The 21,540-nt window shown below is 41.1% G+C and overlaps 3 protein-coding genes across 8 annotated transcripts; 1 reads left to right on the top strand and 2 right to left on the bottom strand.

Annotated features, from left to right (window-relative positions):
* Nucleotides 1-282: 282 nt before the first annotated feature.
* On the bottom strand, nt 283-1,875 carry LOC310720110 (uncharacterized protein; the record flags this gene model as incomplete). The annotated part of the gene is made up of 5 exons (XM_083530455.1): nt 1,448-1,875; nt 1,221-1,346; nt 1,012-1,139; nt 487-662; nt 283-371 (listed from the first exon to the last, which is right to left on the bottom strand). The coding sequence occupies exons 2-5, from the start codon at nt 1,341-1,343 to the stop codon at nt 283-285; spliced, it is 516 nt and encodes a 171-aa protein (XP_083386581.1). The 5' UTR covers nt 1,344-1,346; nt 1,448-1,875.
* A 612-nt stretch (nt 1,876-2,487) lies between these two features.
* Nucleotides 2,488-14,494, top strand: ccdc191 (coiled-coil domain containing 191). 2 transcript variants are annotated; one of them, XM_083530161.1, is made up of 17 exons: nt 2,488-2,683; nt 2,839-2,946; nt 3,210-3,248; nt 3,335-3,470; nt 4,256-4,375; nt 4,454-4,856; nt 5,731-5,863; nt 6,377-6,567; nt 6,743-6,983; nt 8,488-8,870; nt 9,071-9,162; nt 10,376-10,458; nt 10,548-10,649; nt 12,341-12,484; nt 13,108-13,260; nt 13,429-13,583; nt 13,687-14,494. In XM_083530161.1, the coding sequence occupies exons 2-17, from the start codon at nt 2,887-2,889 to the stop codon at nt 13,856-13,858; spliced, it is 2,607 nt and encodes an 868-aa protein (XP_083386287.1). In that variant the 5' UTR covers nt 2,488-2,683; nt 2,839-2,886; the 3' UTR covers nt 13,859-14,494. The 2 variants fall into 2 exon arrangements, with proteins under 2 accessions (XP_083386287.1, XP_083386286.1); XM_083530160.1 differs by having other exon boundaries at nt 2,489-2,946.
* On the bottom strand, nt 13,914-21,011 carry zdhhc23b (zDHHC palmitoyltransferase 23b). Of its 5 annotated transcripts, none has more exons than XR_014531615.1 (5): nt 20,324-20,615; nt 19,234-19,416; nt 17,921-18,628; nt 16,102-17,318; nt 13,914-15,839 (listed from the first exon to the last, which is right to left on the bottom strand). XR_014531615.1 is itself a non-coding variant. In XM_083530191.1 (5 exons), exons 2-5 carry the CDS (start codon nt 19,368-19,370, stop codon nt 15,106-15,108), a joined length of 1,287 nt encoding a protein of 428 aa, XP_083386317.1. In that variant the 5' UTR covers nt 19,371-19,416; nt 20,864-21,011; the 3' UTR covers nt 13,914-15,105. The 5 variants fall into 5 exon arrangements, 4 of the variants coding, with proteins under 4 accessions (XP_083386317.1, XP_083386315.1, XP_083386318.1 ...); XM_083530191.1 differs by lacking the exon at nt 20,324-20,615 and adding an exon at nt 20,864-21,011 and having other exon boundaries at nt 13,914-15,379; nt 17,151-17,318; XM_083530189.1 differs by having other exon boundaries at nt 13,914-15,379; nt 17,151-17,318; nt 20,324-20,610.
* Nucleotides 21,012-21,540: the final 529 nt, after the last annotated feature.

Here is a 21,540-nt window from a genome sequence, read left to right as displayed (position 1 = left end):
TTTCGAGTGTTCCAATGCTGCAATGGTGGTCTTTTTTTTTTTGTCGGTTAATCTGGCTCTATATTCCTGAAGTCGCTCTTTGAAAATAAGTTACAGCAGATATGAAGGGAGCAGGTAAGGTGAAGGTTAAAGAAGTTGACCAGCAACACAGGCTCTTGCAATGTGACACGCTTTAATATCATTATATACATATTAAGCACTCTCTTGCTGTGGCTCTTCTGGTTCTCGGAGCTCTGAGTTCTCCATCAGTGCATCTCGACAGCAGGTGCCGGGTCTGCGTCCTCATCTGAGATAATTCCCAATCAGTACAAATGCCCCCAGACGGATTCCCTCCTCTTCATGGCTTTTTAGGCTCTCCAGCGTTTGGTGGTCTGCAAGGTAAAAGGGAGCAAATGAGTCCTTAATCATTTAAGATTAAAACCTTGTGAAAAGTTTCATTTTTTTATTAGGAATTATAAAAATAGAAGCCTGAATGTGTGGAGTTACTGTTTTCTGCCTTGAAGAGGTCAAGGTACGGATTGGTTCCTCCTCCTTCCTGGGCCTCCATCTGTCCCAGTTTGAGTATTTTCTCCAAGCCAAACAGTGCCAACTGCACAATATCGGAGTTACTGCATCTCAGAAGGTAACAGAGAGACCTGATACAACCCAGCTCCACCAAATGCCTGTTTAAAGAAAGGTTTAAAGAAAATCCTTTTAATTTTCCTTTTGCCTTGACAGAATGCAACAAAGTGCAACAAAATGACAATGAAAATAAGATGTTCTCAATTTGATGCATTTATAGATCAGTTTTACTCAAACTGAAATGAAGAAAAATATAACACCAGACAGTGCACACCCACTGAGTGACAGCAGAGGTCAATACACACCCACAAGACTATAAGCTGGATAAGTGACTTGTTAAAGATTGTGCTGTTCATCTACTTTTTTTGTATTTATTTTTATAAAGAATCTTTTTTACACAAAATCAAATCAATTTCAATGTTTGTATAGTTAGTTTGAAGTAATACAGACCTGATCTGCTCAGCAGAGCCCACGAACACAGCAGTGGCGATAGGCCATCCTGCATCAAACTCTGAATCGAGCTCGGACTGTTGAAGCATTTCAATAAGTCCAGAAAACATACCTTTGTCTATCACCCTCTAAAGAAAAAAGGAAGGGGACTCTTAATTAAGTACAAACATACTATAACTGAGTATATACTGAGTCTGACAGAAACGTACCTGAATGTGTGACTGGGTACAAGCAGTGAATTTGCCGATTGCATAATAGTTTTTTTTCTTAACGCGTTTACTAGAGAAATATATCAGGTAATGTAAACCCCTAAGGACCGAACAATCCAGCATCACCTGTTCAGGTAAAACACAAAAAACACTTTAAACATCCCAAATGTCCTTTTTTAACTGGCATGCGAAACACATTCCTAAAGGTAAAACTTTGTTTTTATGACCTCTTTCTGGGCATCATTTCCTGAGATGATGCAGTGCACAGCGTGAAGCGCAGAAAAGACAACGTCATCATGTGGATGTCTACAAAAAAATAATAAAATAAGAATAGAGTGAAGAATCACAGATCTGAACAGCAAAATAAGATGGAGTTTTGCACTGATCTTACAATCATTATATGAGCTGGAGATTTTTGTCTTTTCGGTGTTTTGCACACTTGTATACAGGCTAATGTGTACAATAAATAAAACCTTTTATTTACACATGTATGCATTATTTAATCACATTCAGAACAATGTCATGTCTAGCCTATACCATTGTAATATGCAAATTACTTTGCTGTCATTAGAATATTCATAAAGTGAATCTACACATTGCTAGCCTTTTCTGAATTTTGATCACCTATTGAAAATTATTGTGGTATGCAAGTTAAATATCAGCTAATTAATGCACCACCTGTCCAGCCTTCCAAATGCAGTAGATGTAGAATTGTCACATGCACATTATCCCTCAGGTAGCCACTGTCTGACATCCCATCGACCTGCATTGTGCAGTCGTCCTCCACTGTGGCCGCATTCCTCCATTTGTACAGCTGTAAGGCCATACAGAAGCACATTTTTTTAAAACAATTTAGGCTGTTTCTGCCACCAAGGTAAACTAAGTGAACTCTGCTTCTACCCACTACAGAGCAGTTCATAAAAACACTGAAGCTGCTCATCATCTCACCTGTTCGTCTCTCTTCTGTTTGCGTAGCTGCAGGTCGACCACCTCCCTCCTCCTCCTCATCTCATCAGTGTCAAGTGATTTGTTCTTATAGCTCCGGAGTCGTGCATTGTAATTTTCATGACTCATGGTTCAGACTTTAAGGGAAAAATACCCTGTGTGTGTGTGTGTGTGTGTGTGTGTGTGTGTGTGTGTGTGTGTGTGTGTGTGTGTGTGTGTGTGTGTGTGTGTGTGTAGGAGTTAGAAGTTAGTCAAATAGTTACAACTAAAACGAAAATAAAGACTATAGGCTAAGTTTATAAAAATCGCCTGTGAGAATAAAAAGGTCAGGAACACTGTTGTTATGGTTACGGAGAAACGCTACGTCAGGATTAGTGGTATTTGTAGTTTTTATGTGAAAGCATATCTGCGTTTCAACCGAAGCGCGAGTTCGTTTCCTAACTACATTTCCCATGATTCACTCAGGCACAAACCCAAACGACTCACGCTGCTTAATGGTTTTAGGAGCAGTAAACTAGGTGATAAATCGATTTTAATGGATGTTTCGACTTTTTAATGTTAAAGTTTGAAAACCAGTGTGAGACGTTAATATTCCACACGACCTTTGTTTTTGATGTAGGTATAATGTTTTACTGTTACTCGATAGTTACTCGATAGTTTTTACTGTATTTAGTATTCAGTTGTTGGCGTCTGTATCAGCTGAACTGTATACGACCTGAAAATGGCACGTCCATCACACTGGAAAAGATTTTCAAGACCCGCAACCCAAACAAGCACCAAGGCAAGTTTCTTCTCCATCACATATAAACGTGCTAAACCACATTTTTCTCACAAATGTTGCTTTTCCTTGATGTCATTTGTTTAAAGATCTTTTGATCGGCCATAACAAACCCTTAGATTTGATTTATTCACTTTCTGATCCTGTTCATACTGTGCAGTCAAATCCGGCTGTTCATCCAGACAGAGGTTCCACGTTAAATTTTACGTTCAAAGTGTTTATTTATTACTTACATTTTATATTAATTCATAGAATGTCTTTTGTAGGTGCACCTGACTGATGGGGATATAAACACGTGGATGAAGGTTAGATTGACTTTTAGTGGGTATAAATAAATATGACAAACTCACATGCCCAGATTGAGATATGCACTCATTTCTACTTTTTGCAGAAGGTAGAGATGGCGTCGGAGTTCGCTGTATCTCAAGTGTTATCCTCACAGAAACCACGCTCTGGTAAACCAAACACGGCTGTAGCCCTGCAAAGCATGGATCAGCTCCAGGACCATGATGATGCGTATGGTGAAGGTACATATGCACCCACTAATCTTACATACAGGAATGTTTTTTTTTCCCCTAACAAACACAAATTTATTTAAGAGCCTAATTTAGAATCGATGAAATTACTGTACAGGTTTTCCAACATTTGTCCTGTGTCTGCATGGGTTTCCTCCCTCCTCCATTAACATATTTTTAGATGAAATACTGTGGTTTGATTCCCTGATAGGGAAATTTTTGGAATCTCTTTGGTTAAGACTCCGAGATCCTGATGAGAAGGTCTTGGTTTCAAGCCCTAGCACCACAAGCTAACACTGTTGGGCCCTTAATCCTCTCCACTGTAATCGAAGGTGCTGTAATATAATCCCTGGTCATTTGCAAAGGAATAATTTAAGGTTGTCATTAATATGCCAGTCTATTTAAATGATATATGATTGACAGTTTATATGTAATTAAAAATTTAGTAATGAAAGTGTTTTATACCAGTTTTCTATATCAGTTATTTTTATACCAGGTTAGTATGTAATATCATGCACATATTTAATGCACTAATTTGTTAGTTTTATGCTGTTGTGCAATTCTGATGGATATTTATTTGTGAAAGCTTATAACCTGTAATGAAACCATTTTAGGTAATTGTGTGATTAATGATCCAGTAAGAATGTGTGTAAATAGCAGAATACACACAGATGGTTATTATCACAAAATAAAGCCCCCTGAAGCAGCTGCATGTATATGACTAGCTACAAAATATTTGTTATTAAGTACTTTATTTTGACAGTTTCATTTGTGTTCTTCTGTTTTGTATCCCACAGCACAGTCTATTCTTAGCGACTGGATGAACAAGAAGCTGCGCCTAGAGCTTGAACTGGATGAAGAAGAGGACAAGGAAGAGGAAGAGCAGCCTGCAAACCTAAACTATAACAACTTTAATGGTACAGATTTGTGTGATATAATTGGGGGGGTGCAGTATGACTGAATCAAAGTTGATTATTTCCTCCCGTCTTTTTCAGAAATGTATTCCCAACTTTTGTCTGAAGATGAGAGCTTTGAGGTGCGCCATTTCCTCCAGGACTTGATGGAGACAGATGTGATGGACTGCAAGACAGTGCAGGGTCTCCAGCTGGACGTGGGGAATGAGAAGAAGAGAAGTCGCGACCAATGCGTCACTATGGACATACGGCACAAGCAGGTCAAGGAGCGGCGTGCACAGAGGGATGCGGTGCGGGAGAGGCAACGCAAGGAGCAGGAGGCTCATAGGGAGGCGCTGGAGGAGGCTAAGCGTCTGGAGTGCGAGGAACAGAGGAGGAGCAAACTGGAAGCTCAGAGACAAGAAGAGCTTTTGCAGCAGGAAGTGGTGCGCCTGCGCAGAGAAATGCAGGAGAAAAGGAACATGGAGCAGCGGGCACGAAAGAGGTTCATGATCATTATTATTCCAGAGAGGCGGCCTGATGTAGTTACATTTCCTCTTAATGTTCACAATATAACAGCTATAAACATCCCTATTTTACTAACCTTCCAATTTCTTCCACAAAGTAGTTACAACAGTATTAGGCACTTTAACTGGAGACTCATTTGTAAAAAAAAAACTTTACTAATAATCTCACATAACACTGTGATAACACAATTTTTGAATCCAATATACAAGTTTATGTGTATTAACTGTTACCCTATGATAATAATAATTTTTTACAATGCAGTTATATATTTATATCTTTTAATCTATTATTATCTTCTTTCCAAGTCTGAAATGTTTGTCTGGATTTATATAAAATGGTAATGCTTTAAAGTAAGATTACATTTGTAAAATTAAGTGAAGTAGATAAATGCTTTGGAAGTATTTTTTATAGTTTATTTGTTAAAATCAACCTTTACTAATACATTTTTTAATTAAGTTGATTTTCATTTTATCTGTTAACCCCAACCCTAGTTACTGATCTAAAATGTGCGCATTTTAATGTGCCAAAACAGACAGGATGTGTTGTCAGTGATTCGCCTCTAGAGGCTGCTCTTGTGCTGTATAATGACAGCGGACATCCTCAGCCGCTCTAGTGCAAATGCAACCCGGAAAAACTATTGGTATGGATTTTTACAGATAGCCGACATTTTCAGCAATCGACTATCGGTGGCGATTAATGGGCAAAACCAATAAATCAGTCGACCCCTTCATAAGACCTTTAAAACTGTTAAAAGTATTTATGTGTATGACACAATCATTAGCTGTAATTCGGATATTCCTGGGACAGTTCATCAACAGGGCTTTGGTTTGCCTATATTTCTGTATCAACAGGGAGCGAGAGAGGCTAGTGAAACCAAACACTGTCACAGACTCCATCGCACCAAAACCTGACCATGTCACACAGAGGCAGCTGAGCCACAGAGAGCGAGAAGTGGAGGCCAAGGCTCACATTCTCAACCTGCAGGTAAGAAAATGTCTATGGTTTTAATTATTCATTGTAATACAGACTGTATAACAAAACATTAATATACAACTGAATATCTGCAGACTGATTTTAAACAGATATTCAGACATAAATTAATTATCGTTATTGCTCATGACTATAGCAGCTCTCATCAGTTGTTCCTTCACCAGCCTGTCTTTTTGTCTCTATTGAAGCTAACAAAACCAAGGGAACATGGTTTATAGAAAACCTTTTTCCAAATGTCCCAAGGTCGCCAACTCCTGGTTCCAAAACTTCTTGTTTTCCCAGATAGCTGTTGTGATAGAAACCGAATCGACCCCTTCTGACCAATCAGACAGCAGGATTTAAGAGTGGTTAATTTATAGCAAGTGACTGTTTAGAACATAATAGCTAAATGTCATTATTGGTTTGTCGTCTACTCAGAAAAAGAAGTGGGTTAGGAACAGAAGCGTGGGTTAAAACGTTTATTGCCATTTGAATATATAAATTTTTTTGTTTGTGTGTCTGTTTCAGTGCATGCTGAAGCATTTCTCCGCCTGGTACTCTGCGGTGTTAGAGAAAAGGGTGCAACTGGGTAAAGCAGCGGCACTCTGTGATTGGAGGAGGCAACTGAGGGCATGGCGGGCGTGGAGGGCGCTGGTGTGGGTGAGGAGAAAAGAGAGAGAAGCTGAGAGGATGGAGGAGGAACTGAGGCTGGAAAACAGGTATACGTTGTGCCTATGTACATATATACACACACACACACACACACACACACACGCACACACACAATAATGAAGTCTCTGTTGGAAAGTTGTACTCGGAAACCTCACAAGACTCTAACTGTGTCTTGGGTCTGATCTGAGGTTTAAATCTGAAATGTGTCTGCGTTTCCTATAGGCACTGTCAGCTAGCAGAGGAGAGCGATCGAAGACGGCTCCTGAGGCGCTGCCTGAGTGATTGGCATTTGTGGTGCCGAATGGAGAGAGGCCGGAGGGAACTGCTCAGCCAGCAGGAAGAAACCAGGCGGAAAATGGCCGCCCTGATCGATGCAGCTGCTTCAGGGAAACTAACTAACAAATGCACCGACTCGCCAATCACAATCCAGCCAGAAACCGTGGACCAATCGGAAAACAACACAGTAAGTGAAACACACATAAAACACACATGTACTTTGGTCTTGTGTCTTACTATTTTATTATTTGATAATAGATATAAAAATGTTGAATGATCATTTCAATAATTTTATGTTGTTTTAAAATAGTATTTATGACAAAAATGTACACACGCAGAAATCTTTGAATGAATATACAAAACACACAGAACGTTACCTTGGTGTGAGATCCATCTTCTAATATGGATATTGCGTTTATTGGGTATTTGTTAAAAAATTTTTTCATTCACCTTTTTTTTATTCTTCCCAAAGTTTATCGTTCAATTATCCCTGTGTTAGTGGATATTTTTTAAATATTGTTATAATAAGTAATAATGCAAGTACAATTACTACTGTATTAAGCTTCTTTCCTTTTTTTAGGATACTGGCAAAGTCTCAAAAAAATTAAGCAAAATATAACGTGACACAATATACAAACCGTTGACGGATTAAATGCAAACGCAGCATACAAGTATATTAAGTACATCTTCATCATATCATTTCTAAACACCTGTGGAAGATTTTCCCCTAATCTGGTGTATGGTTGATGGCGGTCACAGTCATTCCTGTGTTTTCCAAAGTTGCCACTCAGGTTTAGACCTGGTCATTCAGTAACGATCATTCCGTATGACGTACATCAGTTTCTTTCTCATCAAGTTAGCCCTCCTGCCTTGTGCATGTGTGTGAGGAGTGGCGTCAATCTGAAGCCCACACCCATAAGGATAAAGGTTTTATCGCAGTGCCATGGTGCAAGGGGTCAAGTAAAAGCAAAGCAGGCCAGTAAAAGAAATAAATGCTCATCAGGGGGATAACACTAAGGTAGCAAAGGATCTGTTCTGTTATCACCTTAGGTTTTTCCAAATCTTTCTGCACCAGAGCTGATAGTTTCTGCCCCAATGAACTGTCAGATGTGTGTTCATTCCAGTAATGTGAGGTTTATGTAGCGCAGAGCTACTATTATATCTCTCTCTGTGTAGACTATTATAAACCTGTCACCTGCACCCAATAGGTTTCTCCTTTAATTTATTTAGGTTTTTCCTTTGGTCACCCATCTGTCTATCTATCTGGCTGTCTATCTATCTATGTATCTTTCTATCTGTCTATAGGATAATGCATGTATAAAAAGATATGTCTTTTAAACTTTATTTCAGCTTATTTTTTTCCTGTTTGTTATTTGTGCAAGGCCTTATAGATAATTAAATACATAGCTCATAGCACAGCTTTTTTTTTTCTTTCCTCAGCAGAAAAGACTTCTGCTTATTAAAAGGAAATAAAAGGCCCCTCTAGACTTTGTTAGTTTTATCCGATGTGATCTTTGTGCTTTTTTGTGTTCAATGAGACATGAGGAATGGAGTTAATTAAAAACTAGGAATACTAGGAAAAAAGGAAGTTGGCACAGAAGATGCATGACATCTGCGACTGCGTAATCAGTTATATCCCCTGCACAGACAAAAAAACCACGAATAAATTTCTACTTCTTTATCAACTCCAGGCCCAGGTACCAGCACAACGAGCCGCCTCGGCTCTTCCTCCACCCACTTTGACTGACAGGAGAGAAGCCCCACCCTCTCAGGCCTGGCAAGTGACTCGTCGACACGCTGCACTTTCTTTAGCTGAGGTTCGGGAGGGGCGGAAACTGAGTGTCGCCCCCCACTGTCCGGGCACAGAAATGAATGGCGGACATTTTGAGCATCGTCACATGGCTCAGCAGAGGATTATTACAGAGCAAAAACGCCTTCTTAAAGAACAGCAGGATATGATCTCCGAGCTGCAGGAGAGACAGAAACTACAGGAACTTCGGGAGGAAGCAGAAAAAGCTGTACAGCTGGCAGTCCAGCTCAAACCATCAGTACCTCAGAATGTTATAAAGACAAGGTACATTCCCTGGCATTGTTTACAAACTAGAAATCCCAAAGCAGCAGCTTGCTTTAGAAAATTTCTGAAAATATCACTGCAATTATTAATTGGTTTAATTAAAATTCATTATGGTTGATGCCGCCTTTTGTATAAGGGGGAAAAGAATCCACTGTAAGAAATAAATCCAAATACATTATTCGTACACCTCACACTTATAGATCAAAAGGAGCCACTGGCGGAAACAGCGCCAGTCGTCCTGCACCTAAAGAACATGACAGTCGTCTGGCCAGCCTTCATCCTGCAGTTCGAGGTCAGATTTACATACACTCACAATCACACACACCTCCTCTGCTGGAGGTGACAACGTCTCAGAGATTCTTTTCGTGCTGTTGTGAGGGAGAATTATCCATGAGAAAAAAGTCACACTTCAAAGTCTCGCAGGCTGAATTTAGTACAGTGGGAGAACTGACAGTGAGAATGAGACAGGAAATGTTGTTACATGAGGCCACACAGGTGGTGTCAATGTATAGACAGACACACACCAGGCTATTTCTGCAGGTATTGTGAGCTAGACAAGGATAAAGCTGTTTGTTCGTGTGTATCTAATAGGGATGTGCATCTCCATAACTGAGGCATTGTCAACAGTACGATGCATTAATGCTACATATGGAGCTACCGATGCGATACGATACTATTCACCCCCTATAGCGATCCGATTTCCATTTGATTCAACACAATGTGATTCAATGCAATGGAAAAAAATAAGATGCTATGCAATTTAATATGATACAGATAATTCGCTTTTAATTCTTTGGTTCAGACAGACAACAAATCCTAAATTTACTTAAGTGCCTTCTGACTTCTAACGCATGGCCCTTTCACAAACGGGCCTTATATAACTGACGCAGTACACAGCGAAATGAGACGTTCCTCCAGAACCCTGGTGCTACATTTAACAACATTAAGCTGCACTTTCTAAATAACTAAAGTATAGAGTATCTAATAATTATATTTAAAGAAATCGGGTTTTACAGATGCATATATGTTAAAAACTTGAATCCAACACACACTTTTCTAAATCGATGCATCACATTATTAACTCTTACTCTGATGCTTCTTACCGTCTGTACAGCTAAAGTGTATTCTCAAAGTAGAAATAGATTTGCAAAACCCACAGCGATATTTTTTTGCCTGTGTTTTAAGAGACTCCCACATCTCCTCACAAACTCACAGAAACGTGAGCTGAATCCTAAAAGGTGTGCTGCTTTTCTAAATAAGCGCCGGTACTATGATTGGGAAAATAGGATACTGGAGACAGAGAAAAATGGATCAGCCATTGATCGAGGCTTTTAAACCTCTTAAGCTCTTAACTATAAAAGCTTTTCCCAAATAAGCTGATAAAAGGTAGAAGCATATGCTGTTTGTAAGGCACCGAACCAAGATGTTGCTTGATCATACCTATACCCGACTTTCATCCTGACCTTTGAATTCTTTTGTGATTTCTCTCCCTCGATTTTGTTCAGCCATGAAGGAGCGAGCTCAGCAGCGTGAAGAGCGCAAGAAGGAGGTAGAGGAGATGAAGAGGAGGCGGGAGGAGGAGAAGCTGGTGAGCACCGAATGGGCCGGTAGATGAAATTAGATACGTTGTATTGAATTACGAGTCCATCAATGTGTTTCTTTTATTTTTTGCCTCAGGCTCAGATGAAGGCGGAGGAGGAGGAGAGACTGAGGCTGGAGGAGGAAGCAAAACGAATAGAGGTCGAAAAAAAGAGGGAGGAAAGGAGACAGAAAAAGCAGGTGTGTGTGTGTGTGTGTGTGTGTGTGTGTGTGTGTGTGTGTGTGTGTGTGTGTGTTTAACTTTTCTTAGACAAGGACATGCTGGTTCTTTTATAGCACCTCTTTATTAAACATTTAATTAAAGCTTTTTGAATATGCATTTGACACTCAGCAGTTAGTCAGTAGTTTTATAAGCCTGGCTCATGTCCAGGCTCATGGCCTACAAAAACAACGGACATGTTAAAATATTTAAACAAAACAATTTATCCTATTGATATGATACCTGTATAAGAATGTATTGATGGTTAATAGTTTTCTTCTGCTTTGGTTAGAAAATATAATTTAATTGCTAAAATAATATCTTTGAGTTCTGAAAATCTAAAGAAGAGCAGGACTGCATGCAGTTTATCACCAGCATCGGCAGGTCCACCTGGCAAAAAGAGATACACTACTTCCAACTTCGTGACTTCTCATTTCTAAATCGGCTGCAATTTGTACAAATTCGCCACACGAAACACAATGTTTAGTGACACAGCAACATTATAAATAGCCTTCTTGTTTCGCCAATGAACAATGAACCATAAATAAAAAATAAGCTCTGGAAAAGAGTCGAATAGTTCTGTTATATACACCGACCAGCCATAACATTATGACCGGTGAAGTGAATAACACTGATTATCTTTTCATCCTGGCACTTGTTAGTGGGAAAAATATATTTAGAAGGCAGCAAGTGAACATTTTGTTCTCAAAGTTTATGTTATGTGACGTCTAGACGGCTGGGTCAGAGCATCTCCAAAACTGCAGCTCTTGTGGGGGCAAACTGGCAACAAGGTCATGTGCAGCCGAGGCTCATTGATGCTCATGTGGAGCGAAGGCTGGTCTGCTGAAGAAGTTCATGCTGTTAATATTTGATGGGCCACGACACAATATTAGGCAGGTGGTCATAATGTTATGGCTGATCGGGGTACAGCGGAACTCGTTCATACTGCATAATTTATCGTTTGGGACATTTTTAATGGAAAGGTATTTGTAGTCAGCAGTGTATTTGTATGGGTCTGATCTCACAATGTAAACCAACAACACACTTACAATGTATGTAACAGCAGAGGAAAAAGGGATAGGAAAGTCATCAGTAGGGTGTTGCGATGAGTGATGGCTATAGAAATGTCCAGTTGCATTAAAAGTTGTGGACCAGCTACAAAACAAGCCAGTTCCTGTTCTCACTAGCATCGATGAATTCTCTAATAGGCCAGGAAAATCGCAGCGATCCCTCTGTGGTACAAAAATCATAACGCTTCAGCTTTGACTCTTTTCATGCTCTGACACTGGAGACTCCTTCCATAAATGTGTCTCCGTATGAATCCTTTTTAGGTTAAAAACACCAAGTTTATATTGAGCTCTAGATCACATGTAGCAACAGCCACACGCACCCTTGAGAAAGAGTTGCAACTATAGAAATAATATTGAAAATTAGAATCAAGAAGTCAAGATTAGAAATTTGTGACTGATCAAACATATAGTAGATGTAAGAAAACCGAATGATGACACTGGAGTGTTCTTTTAATAGCTAATCTGTTTTGTTTAGAGGGTTTACTTCAGAGTATTAAGCATTATAATTGATGAACTACTACAGTAGCTGGCCTGGTTTCTGCTTCAGCTCCATAAACTGTGTGTGTGTGTGTGTGTGTGTGTGTGTGTGTGTGTGTGTGTAGAGGGAGTTGGAGAAACAGAGAAGAATGGAGCTGGAGCAGAATTTGTTAAAGCAGGCCAGAGAGCATTACCATCGATCCCTGCTGGTACACAGGGGAATAACACCATGGAGGCGGCTGGTGGAGAACAGCCAAGCCAATGCTCAGGTACACACACACACACACACACACACACACACACACACACACACACACACACACACCAGTGAGCTGACACCCATTCTCAAACTCACATCTCATCACACCTCTAACTCACACACTGTGCACAAAGCCCAAGGTACTGCCTTTCGTACAGCACCATGGCCTGTCCTTTGTTTTTCCGATGTTCCTGTCATACCTGTCTTTATACCTGTCCAGACGTTTAAGATGAATGAGCACAATCGTGATGCTGAGCTTCTGGCTGGAGAAAAAAATGTGAGGAGAGAAAAGTACGCTACCAAATCCGATTAGTCAAAAAAGCAGCAAGAGGTTTTAGCCAACCAGATGACCAGATGGTATAGCCTGAAAAAGCGGATGTGCATTGATCCGAACACTTATTACACACTTGCATGACAGGCATTGGCATTCTTTCTTTGATGCAATGATCCTTCCAAAATCGTCGTAGAACCTCGACACACACAGAGCCTGTAATCCTTCCCACAGAGGGCGAGACTGATGTCAGTTGTCCTTGTGCACACATGACATATGGAACGGGTGCGACTTTACCAATGCACCATCTGAGGGGAATCAGGCTATGATCGTAATTACGTTCATGTTTCGTTTTCCACTAGAAAGCTGAGGAGCATCATGCCCAGGTTGTACGAAGACGCTGCTTTCTGTCTTGGTTACGCACAACAGGCGAGGCCCTGGACGAAAGAAAGAGACGCGCAGACCAGCTGTACGAGTGCCTTCTGCTCCGGCGAGCTCTATACAGCTGGAAAATAGTAGGAACAAGTACACTGTAGTAGCTACAGCCCATTTATCAATCTGCATTTAGCTCCGTTTGAAACTATTTTCACTTTTTACATGTGGCCAAGTGTTTTAAAGAATAGATTTCAGCCTGTTGAAACCATTTTTAATCTCTGCTAATGAATCAACTTGTGTTTACTTAGTATAAGCACCTGCAGTCTCAGCTGGAGATACGAGCGGAGAGCTTCTACACTACTCGGACTCAAAGGAAGGTCTTCAAGGCACTGCTGGATCTCACAATCCAACAGAGACTGGAGGCTTGGGACAAAGAGCGTCAGGCTGCCGAGCACCGTTCCAGGTCAGCAACATGGCCAAGACAAAATGCAAGGCCTTTTTGTTAGGGTTGTGAGCTAACTGTGTGTGTGTGTGTGTGTGTTTGTGTGTGTGTGTGTGTGTGTCAGGCAAGTTATGAGCAGATGTTTCGTTGCTTGGCGGCGTCTCCCGGAGGCACTGCAGGAAGAAAAAGAGCGAGAGGATCGGCGAGAGCAGCTCAGACGCAAAGTGTCCGAGATCCTCCCGGATTTCCGATCAACGCCGCCAGATGCCATATGGAGCTCGGCGTCATGCGTCTAACAAAAACAACACACCCACATACACATTTTTACTGAAAAATAAATTGCTGGAAATCTTTTTGAAATTTTTTATTAATTTATTTTTTTCTTTTGTGAGTCTGTCTGAGCAGCTCGTCACTAATGCATCACTGTACAAAGATCAGAACAAACACTGCTTGGAGGAAACCAGTGTTTTACCATGAATGGTTTTTATAAATTTTATTTCCCTTTTGCTTGTTTGTGTTTTACAGATTTTCTCAGTTGCTTTGGAACATTTTTCAGATCAGAAAAATTATCAATTGTTTATGTGATGTTGATCAAAATATATTATACTGATTCTCACCTGAATAGTCTAAACTTCCACAATATTTCGTCATCAGTTCACTGTATAAGTCATTGAATGCAAAATGGTTAAATCAGTTGACAATCTGTCGAGCTTAAATTTCTAGTAAATGTCTTTTTGTAAATGTGTCTTCAATTCATGAATTGTGCAGATGAATCTTGAACGTCACTAATCGAATGGAAGTGAACGGCATCAGATCAGCCGATGATCAACGGGCAAATATTAAGAATGATTTGAGAAATGTTTCAAAGCAACTAAGAAAAAAACTGTAACAAGGCTTTAAAATGAAATAAAATTCTGACCTGAATTCTCAAACACTGCAACTTGACTATTTGTTTAACATGAACGTCATAGACTTATCAGCGTTCGAAGAATATATAAACACAAAACAAGCACACAGCGACCTCCGACAACATCTGTCGGCTGTTATTGTACATTTACTGTCTGAGTTTTATAGCTGGCTGGACAAGGACGCATTATGGTGCAGTCTCCTACCAACAAGGCAATAAATCAAGCTGGATCATGAAACAATGTCTACACGACACTGCTTTACATTCTGGGCAGCAGAGAGACAGAAACACACAGCAGCTTTGAAAGTTATGGTTTCACTGCATACTTTATATGGCTTAAGATGTACAGATGTTGGGTCTGGCGAACAGTTTAATTTTCAGACTTCCTCACTGTTGAGTGCACTGATGAGGATTTGGTTATAGCCTAATGAAATATACAGAAGTGTGAAGTATACTGCTCCCACCTAGTGGACAAAGAAAACAATTACATCCTCTCTGGTACTTAGTTAAAAACAGAGAAATAAAACTAAACTCAGGCCTGCGGTGTGTCTGCACGTGTGCAATGATTCGGTCTAATAGCTTTTTGTGACCTCCAAACAGTCACACTTCTTTAAGGCTCATACATGTAGCAGACATCTAAACCAGATCTGTAGGTTTCAGGGCTTTGGGCTCCAACGTCTCGCCCATAGTGAGGAATTCAGTCCAGTTGCTATGAAAGCCACGGGAGTACACACCCGTGTCGATGATTAGGCCCCAGAAGAGACTGCGTCCAGTTTTGTCTCTCAGAGCGATCCGAGCCTCTCGCTCAGTTATGTTGTAGCTGACATTGATCAGCTGCAGCACTAGCAGGTGGAGCAGGCCGCCGGTCACAATGCTGCTGTACCAGGCACAGGTGTAGCACAAAGCCGAGCTGGACAAACACACGGTTAGACTACTGATGACAGATGAATTTTTAAATTGGCATGTCCATGTAATTCAACACAAACATTTCTAATAGGCTTTTAGGAATTTACAATATACAAACAACTTAGAGAAAGTGGTGACTCTGTGATTAAGGCTCTGGGTTACGGTTAAAAAGGTCGGGGGTTTAAGTCCCGGTATCGCCAAGCTGCCACTCTTCGGGGCTCTTGAGCAAGGCCCTTAACTCTCTGTGCTCCAGAGTTGCTGTATCATGGCTGAAACTTTCTTTTTGTGCAAAAAAAGTGTGCAGGGTTCCCATTGGTCATGGTATTTTAAAGGGTCTATTCCAGAAATTGAAAGTCAGGGAATCGTATATATTTTTTTGTCCAAGTCATGGAATATCAGGGATTTTTCTTTATCGCTTTAAATTGTAGTTTACATTTATTAAAATGTAAATCTTCAAAACCAAACTTTGTTTTTTTTTTAGCACGTTTTACTCATTTTTCCTATTTTTTTTATTCCCTTCCCGCTAATCAACTGACAATCGCTTAATCAAATGCAATCACCAGTCTGTACCTGTTACTGAGGAAAACATGGCAGGACATTTTTTAGTTAAAGAGTTTTGGCTACAAAATGTACTACTTCAAAAAGTAGTAAAAGTAGACGGCAGAAAAGCTACATGTAAAGTTAATACAACTACCTTCACGCTATCAGATATAGGAGATGAAGCACTTCGCAGCCTTCTCATATATCTTTAAGAGAACAACAGTCAGCTAATGAAGCTGCTCGCACCTCCAGCAGTGACAGTAGTGTGAGACACAGTGGAGCACATCTGGGCTTGACACCAGCAAAGATCCTGGAGGGTGAAATCTTGTGCTGCCTGAAGCTTACTGAGTTCCACTGGTCATACAGGTCATCAAAACAAAGTGGTATGTCACTAAAACTTTAGCTAGCTAGTTATAATTTCAAAATGATGTTTAAAATGTAGCCTATGTTACGTAGCATTAGTGGTCGCTTACAGAATAAAAAATATAGCTAATTAGGTAACGAGCTAATTACTGTTACCTCTTGACAAATTCTTAGCCTCTGCAACCTGTATTTATTTATGTATTTAAACAAATAGATTTGTGTAAATGAATTGTTATTTTACAGTTTTAATCAATGAATGAATTTATGAATGGATTTAAAATACGATCTGTGGCTGTTTTTTTCTCTGCTCGGTGCTCAGCACAACAGTGGCCTGTTTTTTCCGTTCATTATACGTCAAGGAAATTCGGCTTTTTAGTCAGTGAATGTCAGAAAAAAAAGGCCGGAGGTTTGACGTTTGGTTTAGAGTGGAAACCCTGAGTGTGAAACTCAATCTTGTAGCAAAATTTCCAACACTTTTACTCACAATTAAAACATATTTAAATGTACATCATTTGTACCTAAAACAATGCCAATGATGCACATTTACTGCACCCTGTCACGAAGGCATAAAATTATGACCACCTGCCTAATATTGTGCACGCTCACCACTGTTCCTTCCTTGGAGCACTTCTGATAGATACTGACCACTGCAGACCAGGAACATCACACAAGAGCTGCAGTTTTGGATATGCTCTGACCCAGTCGTCTAGACGTCACAATTTTGCATTATTCATATGAGGATTTTTACACCCTCTTCACTGAAAACCTCTTCAAACATAGCAACAGTCACTACGAAGGGTGAACTGCAGAACCTCAATATTGTGATTCTTTTCCAAATTAATTTCATTAAAAAGCAGTAAAAGGGTTCACACCTGGACTGACTGTAGACGTCAGGACAATAGAGCAGGGCGGTCAGGAGGCTCTGGGTGGGACACACGCTGCGCAGCACCAGGCTGATTCCATACAGCGAGGTCAACAGGAAGAAGAAGAGTGTCAGCAGGAAGCTGCGATGGTTAGCCTGACCCACACAGCTGTTAATCCTGTTGAAGCAACAGAACACCTCAGGATTTCATCACAACCTTCAACTGTGTAACTGTATGATGCTCCTAATTTCTTTCTATTTTGATCTAACTGCAATCCTCACATATCTTTGGAAAACTACGTAAGGTTTAACACATGCTACTAATCAACTCATCTGTCAACTCCGTCTGCTTACTCATGCACTGTAACACACTTTTACGACTATCTGCCCTCTTCCACATACCAGCTTACAGACACCAAATGCACCTGTTCACACAACCAGCTCTGTGAAGATCTAGTTTCCAGGAGTTGCAATGGCCTGCTACAGAACACTGATCTCAACCCTATTAAACACCATTGGGATGAACTGAAACGGTGAATGTACCTCAGGCCTCCTCACATCACCTACATCAGTATCCCCCCTGTGTTTAGACGAGCACAAATCTCCACACGCACACTCCAAAATCTAGTGGAACACTTTGAGGTGCATTTTAATGTACTAGATTTGTAATAATAGATCATTATTTATTTATTACTGTTATAATTATAGTAAATCTATACAACAATGTATAAAATAAAAGTGTAGTAGTAAATGCTTTTAAGAGAAAGAAGTCAAATGTACCAGACACAGTGATGATCCAAACGTAGGACACAAGCGCAACAGATTCTGCAGTGTCCGGCTCTTGGAGGTTGCGCCAGCTTGCAAAACGGACACCAGTTTCTCCTGCTGATGTCTTTCTCCAACTCACCGCCTGCGTCAGTTCTGGGCTCAGCGCCCTGCTCAGCAGGACTCGTCCGATTGGCTATCACCACCTGATGGCGTGAACCGTTGTGGTAGGAGGAGTCTATATCCGGGAGAGGGCTGTGATAGGTCACTGTGCTGTGTGTGTCAGCAGGACCGGGCTTGACGTAGCCTGGCCCTTTCTTGGTACGCACGAGGGCTAGGAGTGTAAGCGCCACGCCTAGCGTGATGATCCCCAGCTGTATGTCGGTGACGTCGCCTCGCGGCACAACCTCAGTGAGGAAGAGGTAGTACATGTAGATCAGGGAGAACAGTGCCAGGCTGAGGAAGAACAGCGTGCGTCCTTTCTTGCGGTGAGTGAAATAGTAATACCAAAGCACCATGCCTGGTAGCGCTGTCAGGACTACGATACCCAGCAGGTAGTGCAGAGCAGCGATGTGCAAAAGGATGGGGAGTAGGATGAGAGGTGGGATCAGGGACAGATCGACTTTTTTAGCTCCTGAAATCCAGGGTACTCGTAAACGATCAGTCACCGTGGCCGCCACTCGAGACAGCGAGTCTGGGTTTTGGGGTTTTCTCTTTGTCCATCTGTTAAAGAGAAAGAGAATTTGTTAAAAAAATATGTTGAAATAGGTGGTCAGTCTAACAAAGAAAACATATGTGATGAATAAAAGGAAGCTGAAATAGCTGCTCCTGTTTTCAACACATACCACACATACAGTACAGTATATAACTAGGAAGCTGCTACTTGCATTGAGTGCATACTCCCTAAATAAATTATCCTCACTTTGTCATTTTCATCTCAGAATGTACAGAATCAGGGCTTCTTTTTTATGTAATCAGATTTCTGGATGCTTCCAATGAGATGAACATCAAGGCTGCAGGTCATACATCTGACATCGTTGCTCTAAACCAGGGGTCTCCAATCTTTTCCAGAAAGGGCCAGTGTGGGTGCAGGTTTTCATTCCAACCAAGCAAGTCCACACCTAATTCTACCTGTTCAAATCTAATGATCTACATTTTTTATTGACTATCAGGTGTGACCATTGATTGGTTGTAATGAAAACCTGCACCCACACTGGCCCTTTCTGGAAAAGATTGGAGACCCCTGCTCTAAACCTTGTCTAACTTCCTTAAAATTCCCTTAGTAAGTTATGACCCGTGCATCCCGGCCAGTCACCCACCTCCCTCACCTGTCACAAGCCTCGTCCAGATCCTCACAGTCACAGCAGCACGATGCCATGTGACTCCGCCCACCAAGTCTGTCCACATACTCACAGCAACACAAAGAATCATCCGGCTCCGACGCCTTGGCGGCTCGCTTCTTCATGATGAACAGCAGCTTATCCGACAAGTCTTAAAAGGTCATCGTTCACCTTCAGGGAAACAGGGGGGTAAAAAAAAATAAACGAATTGAGGGCAGATTGTTTACACGTTACAGCCTCATTCATTATACATCCTTTTTTCCTCCGCTTTACCGGGATAAATTTCAGACTCGAAAGCTTTGTTCAGTCTTGAACAATGTAGGTGCACTATCGCATAGTGTCAGAGTGCACAGAAACTTAGAGGGTTAAGGGCCTTGTTTAGGGGCCCCAAGAATGGCAGCTTGGGAATACTACTGGGATGGTTGGAGGAATATACCCAGAGCTTTAACTACTGGGCTATCATGAGTGGGTGAGAAAGGGGGTGAGAATATCACTGGCTTCTGTCAGAGAAAACTTCTCTAACCGGAAGTTTGGATCTAGGCCAGCTAGAACAAGTTTTTCTTTTTCTTTCAGTAGGCTGGAATGGCCTGATGTATTGTACACACACACCGCTCCAGCTTTTGGAGTCAAGGTCGAAGCTCGGCTCATTAAAAGCAGTGCAGTGTGAAGAAGCTCCTGCGCTTCACCACCGACCGGAGGGTGAAAGATCCAAACCGGAAGGATCATCAAAGGATTTTCAGGAACACACGCGTTACAATGTATACATTTAGCGCGTGCGTGGGGGCACGTGTGTGTGCGTTTGAGAAGGATGACGACGAACAAGGTTACTGAGAACATAAACACGCCCTGAGCAGTGTTTTATCCGTTTTTCTTTACCCGTGTTTGCAAACTGTGCACCACGTTACGGTGTAAAAAAGTTCATGCATTACAAGGAAGTGTCACTGATGTTCTGCATCTCTATGAAGTTATCTACTGTAACGCGGGGCGTCAGTGACTTTCCCGCTTTTCTTTCATGAAATGAAGGAAATCTGAAGCACCTCCCTGTCGCCCTCACTGCACTCACACACACATTTCTTACCTGTGTTTGGCGACGTGACACGTTGGGGGGAAATCGCTCAGACACGGTAACGCACCCGCCCGGCGGGTTGCCAGGTCACATTTTCACCCTGCATGAAAACATTCCTGTCTCCCTAATATTGTACTGAACAAGGGTAAGTTCTCTTATCCGAGATCGAAGTGTCTCGCTGATACTGATACCTAGTGACACTGTCTACAACCACAGATTCGACGCTGCCCATTATCTCACACACGTTCCCATGATTCGCTTCATGTCCGCTCCATGTAGTGTACTTAGCGGGTTGCCAGATCCTCGTTAAAACCCCTACTGCATGTTGTCATTACAGAACAAATTGGAGGCAGAGATACCAAAAGTACACACATCCTTCACTCAAGTAGAAGTACAGATACTAATGTTTGAAAACACTGGTAAAAGTTCTGACTACACTTCTTCACTGAAGTTAAAGTAAAGAAGTTTGGGCTCTGATATTATTGTCACTCTGGTAACTGGACCTCCCATCAAAATAATATATTAATACAAAATAATTTTAAATTGTGTTACCTGATGAATGTATGCCAGCTGAACAACCACCATATAGAACACAAGAAGATGATAATGATCAGGAATGTCTCAGTCATGTTTACATCGCTGACTCCCTCTGTCTCATCCACGTTAACCCCAAACTTCTTGTTGCCTTCTGCTTTGCTCGTTGTGAGCTTCATAAACTAGCCTACGTCTGTGGTGTGTGAGAGCCAGGAAATGGTAACCCCAGTAACCCCAGTAATTTAACACCAGTGGTAGATTAAAAAAGATGCACAATGACAAGAAACAGGTTGATGGACTGAAAATTAGAAAAAATATATATATTAATTGTCACCTCAAACAGATTAAAACTAAAGTAACGAGCCTGTTTTGAAAATGTAAGAAGTAGAAAGTACAGATATTTGTGTAAAAAAAGAAATGAGTGCACATGTCCAAACCATCTTAATCACACCTCCCTCACCTCGTCCCCAAAACGTCCTACATGCGCTGTCTCTCTAATAAACTAATTTCTAATCCTGTCCATCGTGGTCACTCCCAATGAAAACCTCAACATCTTCAGCTCTGCTACCTCCAGCTCCACCTCCTGTCTTTTACTCAATGCCACTGTCTCTAAACCATACAACATCTCAGGTCTCACCACAGTCCTATAAACTTTCCCTTTTACTCTCACAGACACTCTTCTATCACAAATCACT

The sequence above is a fragment of the Silurus aristotelis genome, assembly GCF_946808225.1.
Source record: "Silurus aristotelis genome assembly, chromosome: 25".
Lineage (NCBI taxonomy): Eukaryota > Metazoa > Chordata > Actinopteri > Siluriformes > Siluridae > Silurus > Silurus aristotelis.
The sequence above is the reverse complement of the archived record's forward strand: the minus strand, read 5'-3'. Positions and strand labels throughout refer to the sequence as shown.

Excerpts from the sequence above, each read along its gene's own strand:
- ccdc191 (XM_083530161.1), top strand. The coding sequence starts at position 2,887 with ATGGCACGTCCATCACACTGGAAAAGATTTTCAAGACCCGCAACCCAA. Across the intron at positions 4,376-4,453 it reads AAACTATAACAACTTTAATG|AAATGTATTCCCAACTTTTG; the intron begins GTACAGATTTGT and ends CGTCTTTTTCAG. Across the intron at positions 4,857-5,730 it reads GAGCAGCGGGCACGAAAGAG|GGAGCGAGAGAGGCTAGTGA; the intron begins GTTCATGATCAT and ends CTGTATCAACAG.
- zdhhc23b (XM_083530191.1), bottom strand. The coding sequence starts at position 19,370 with ATGAAGAAGCGAGCCGCCAAGGCGTCGGAGCCGGATGATTCTTTGTGT. Across the intron at positions 17,319-17,920 it reads TTGGATCATCACTGTGTCTG|GATTAACAGCTGTGTGGGTC; the intron begins GTACATTTGACT and ends TTGCTTCAACAG. Across the intron at positions 15,380-17,150 it reads GACGTCTACAGTCAGTCCAG|CTCGGCTTTGTGCTACACCT; the intron begins GTGTGAACCCTT and ends GTGTTTGTCCAG.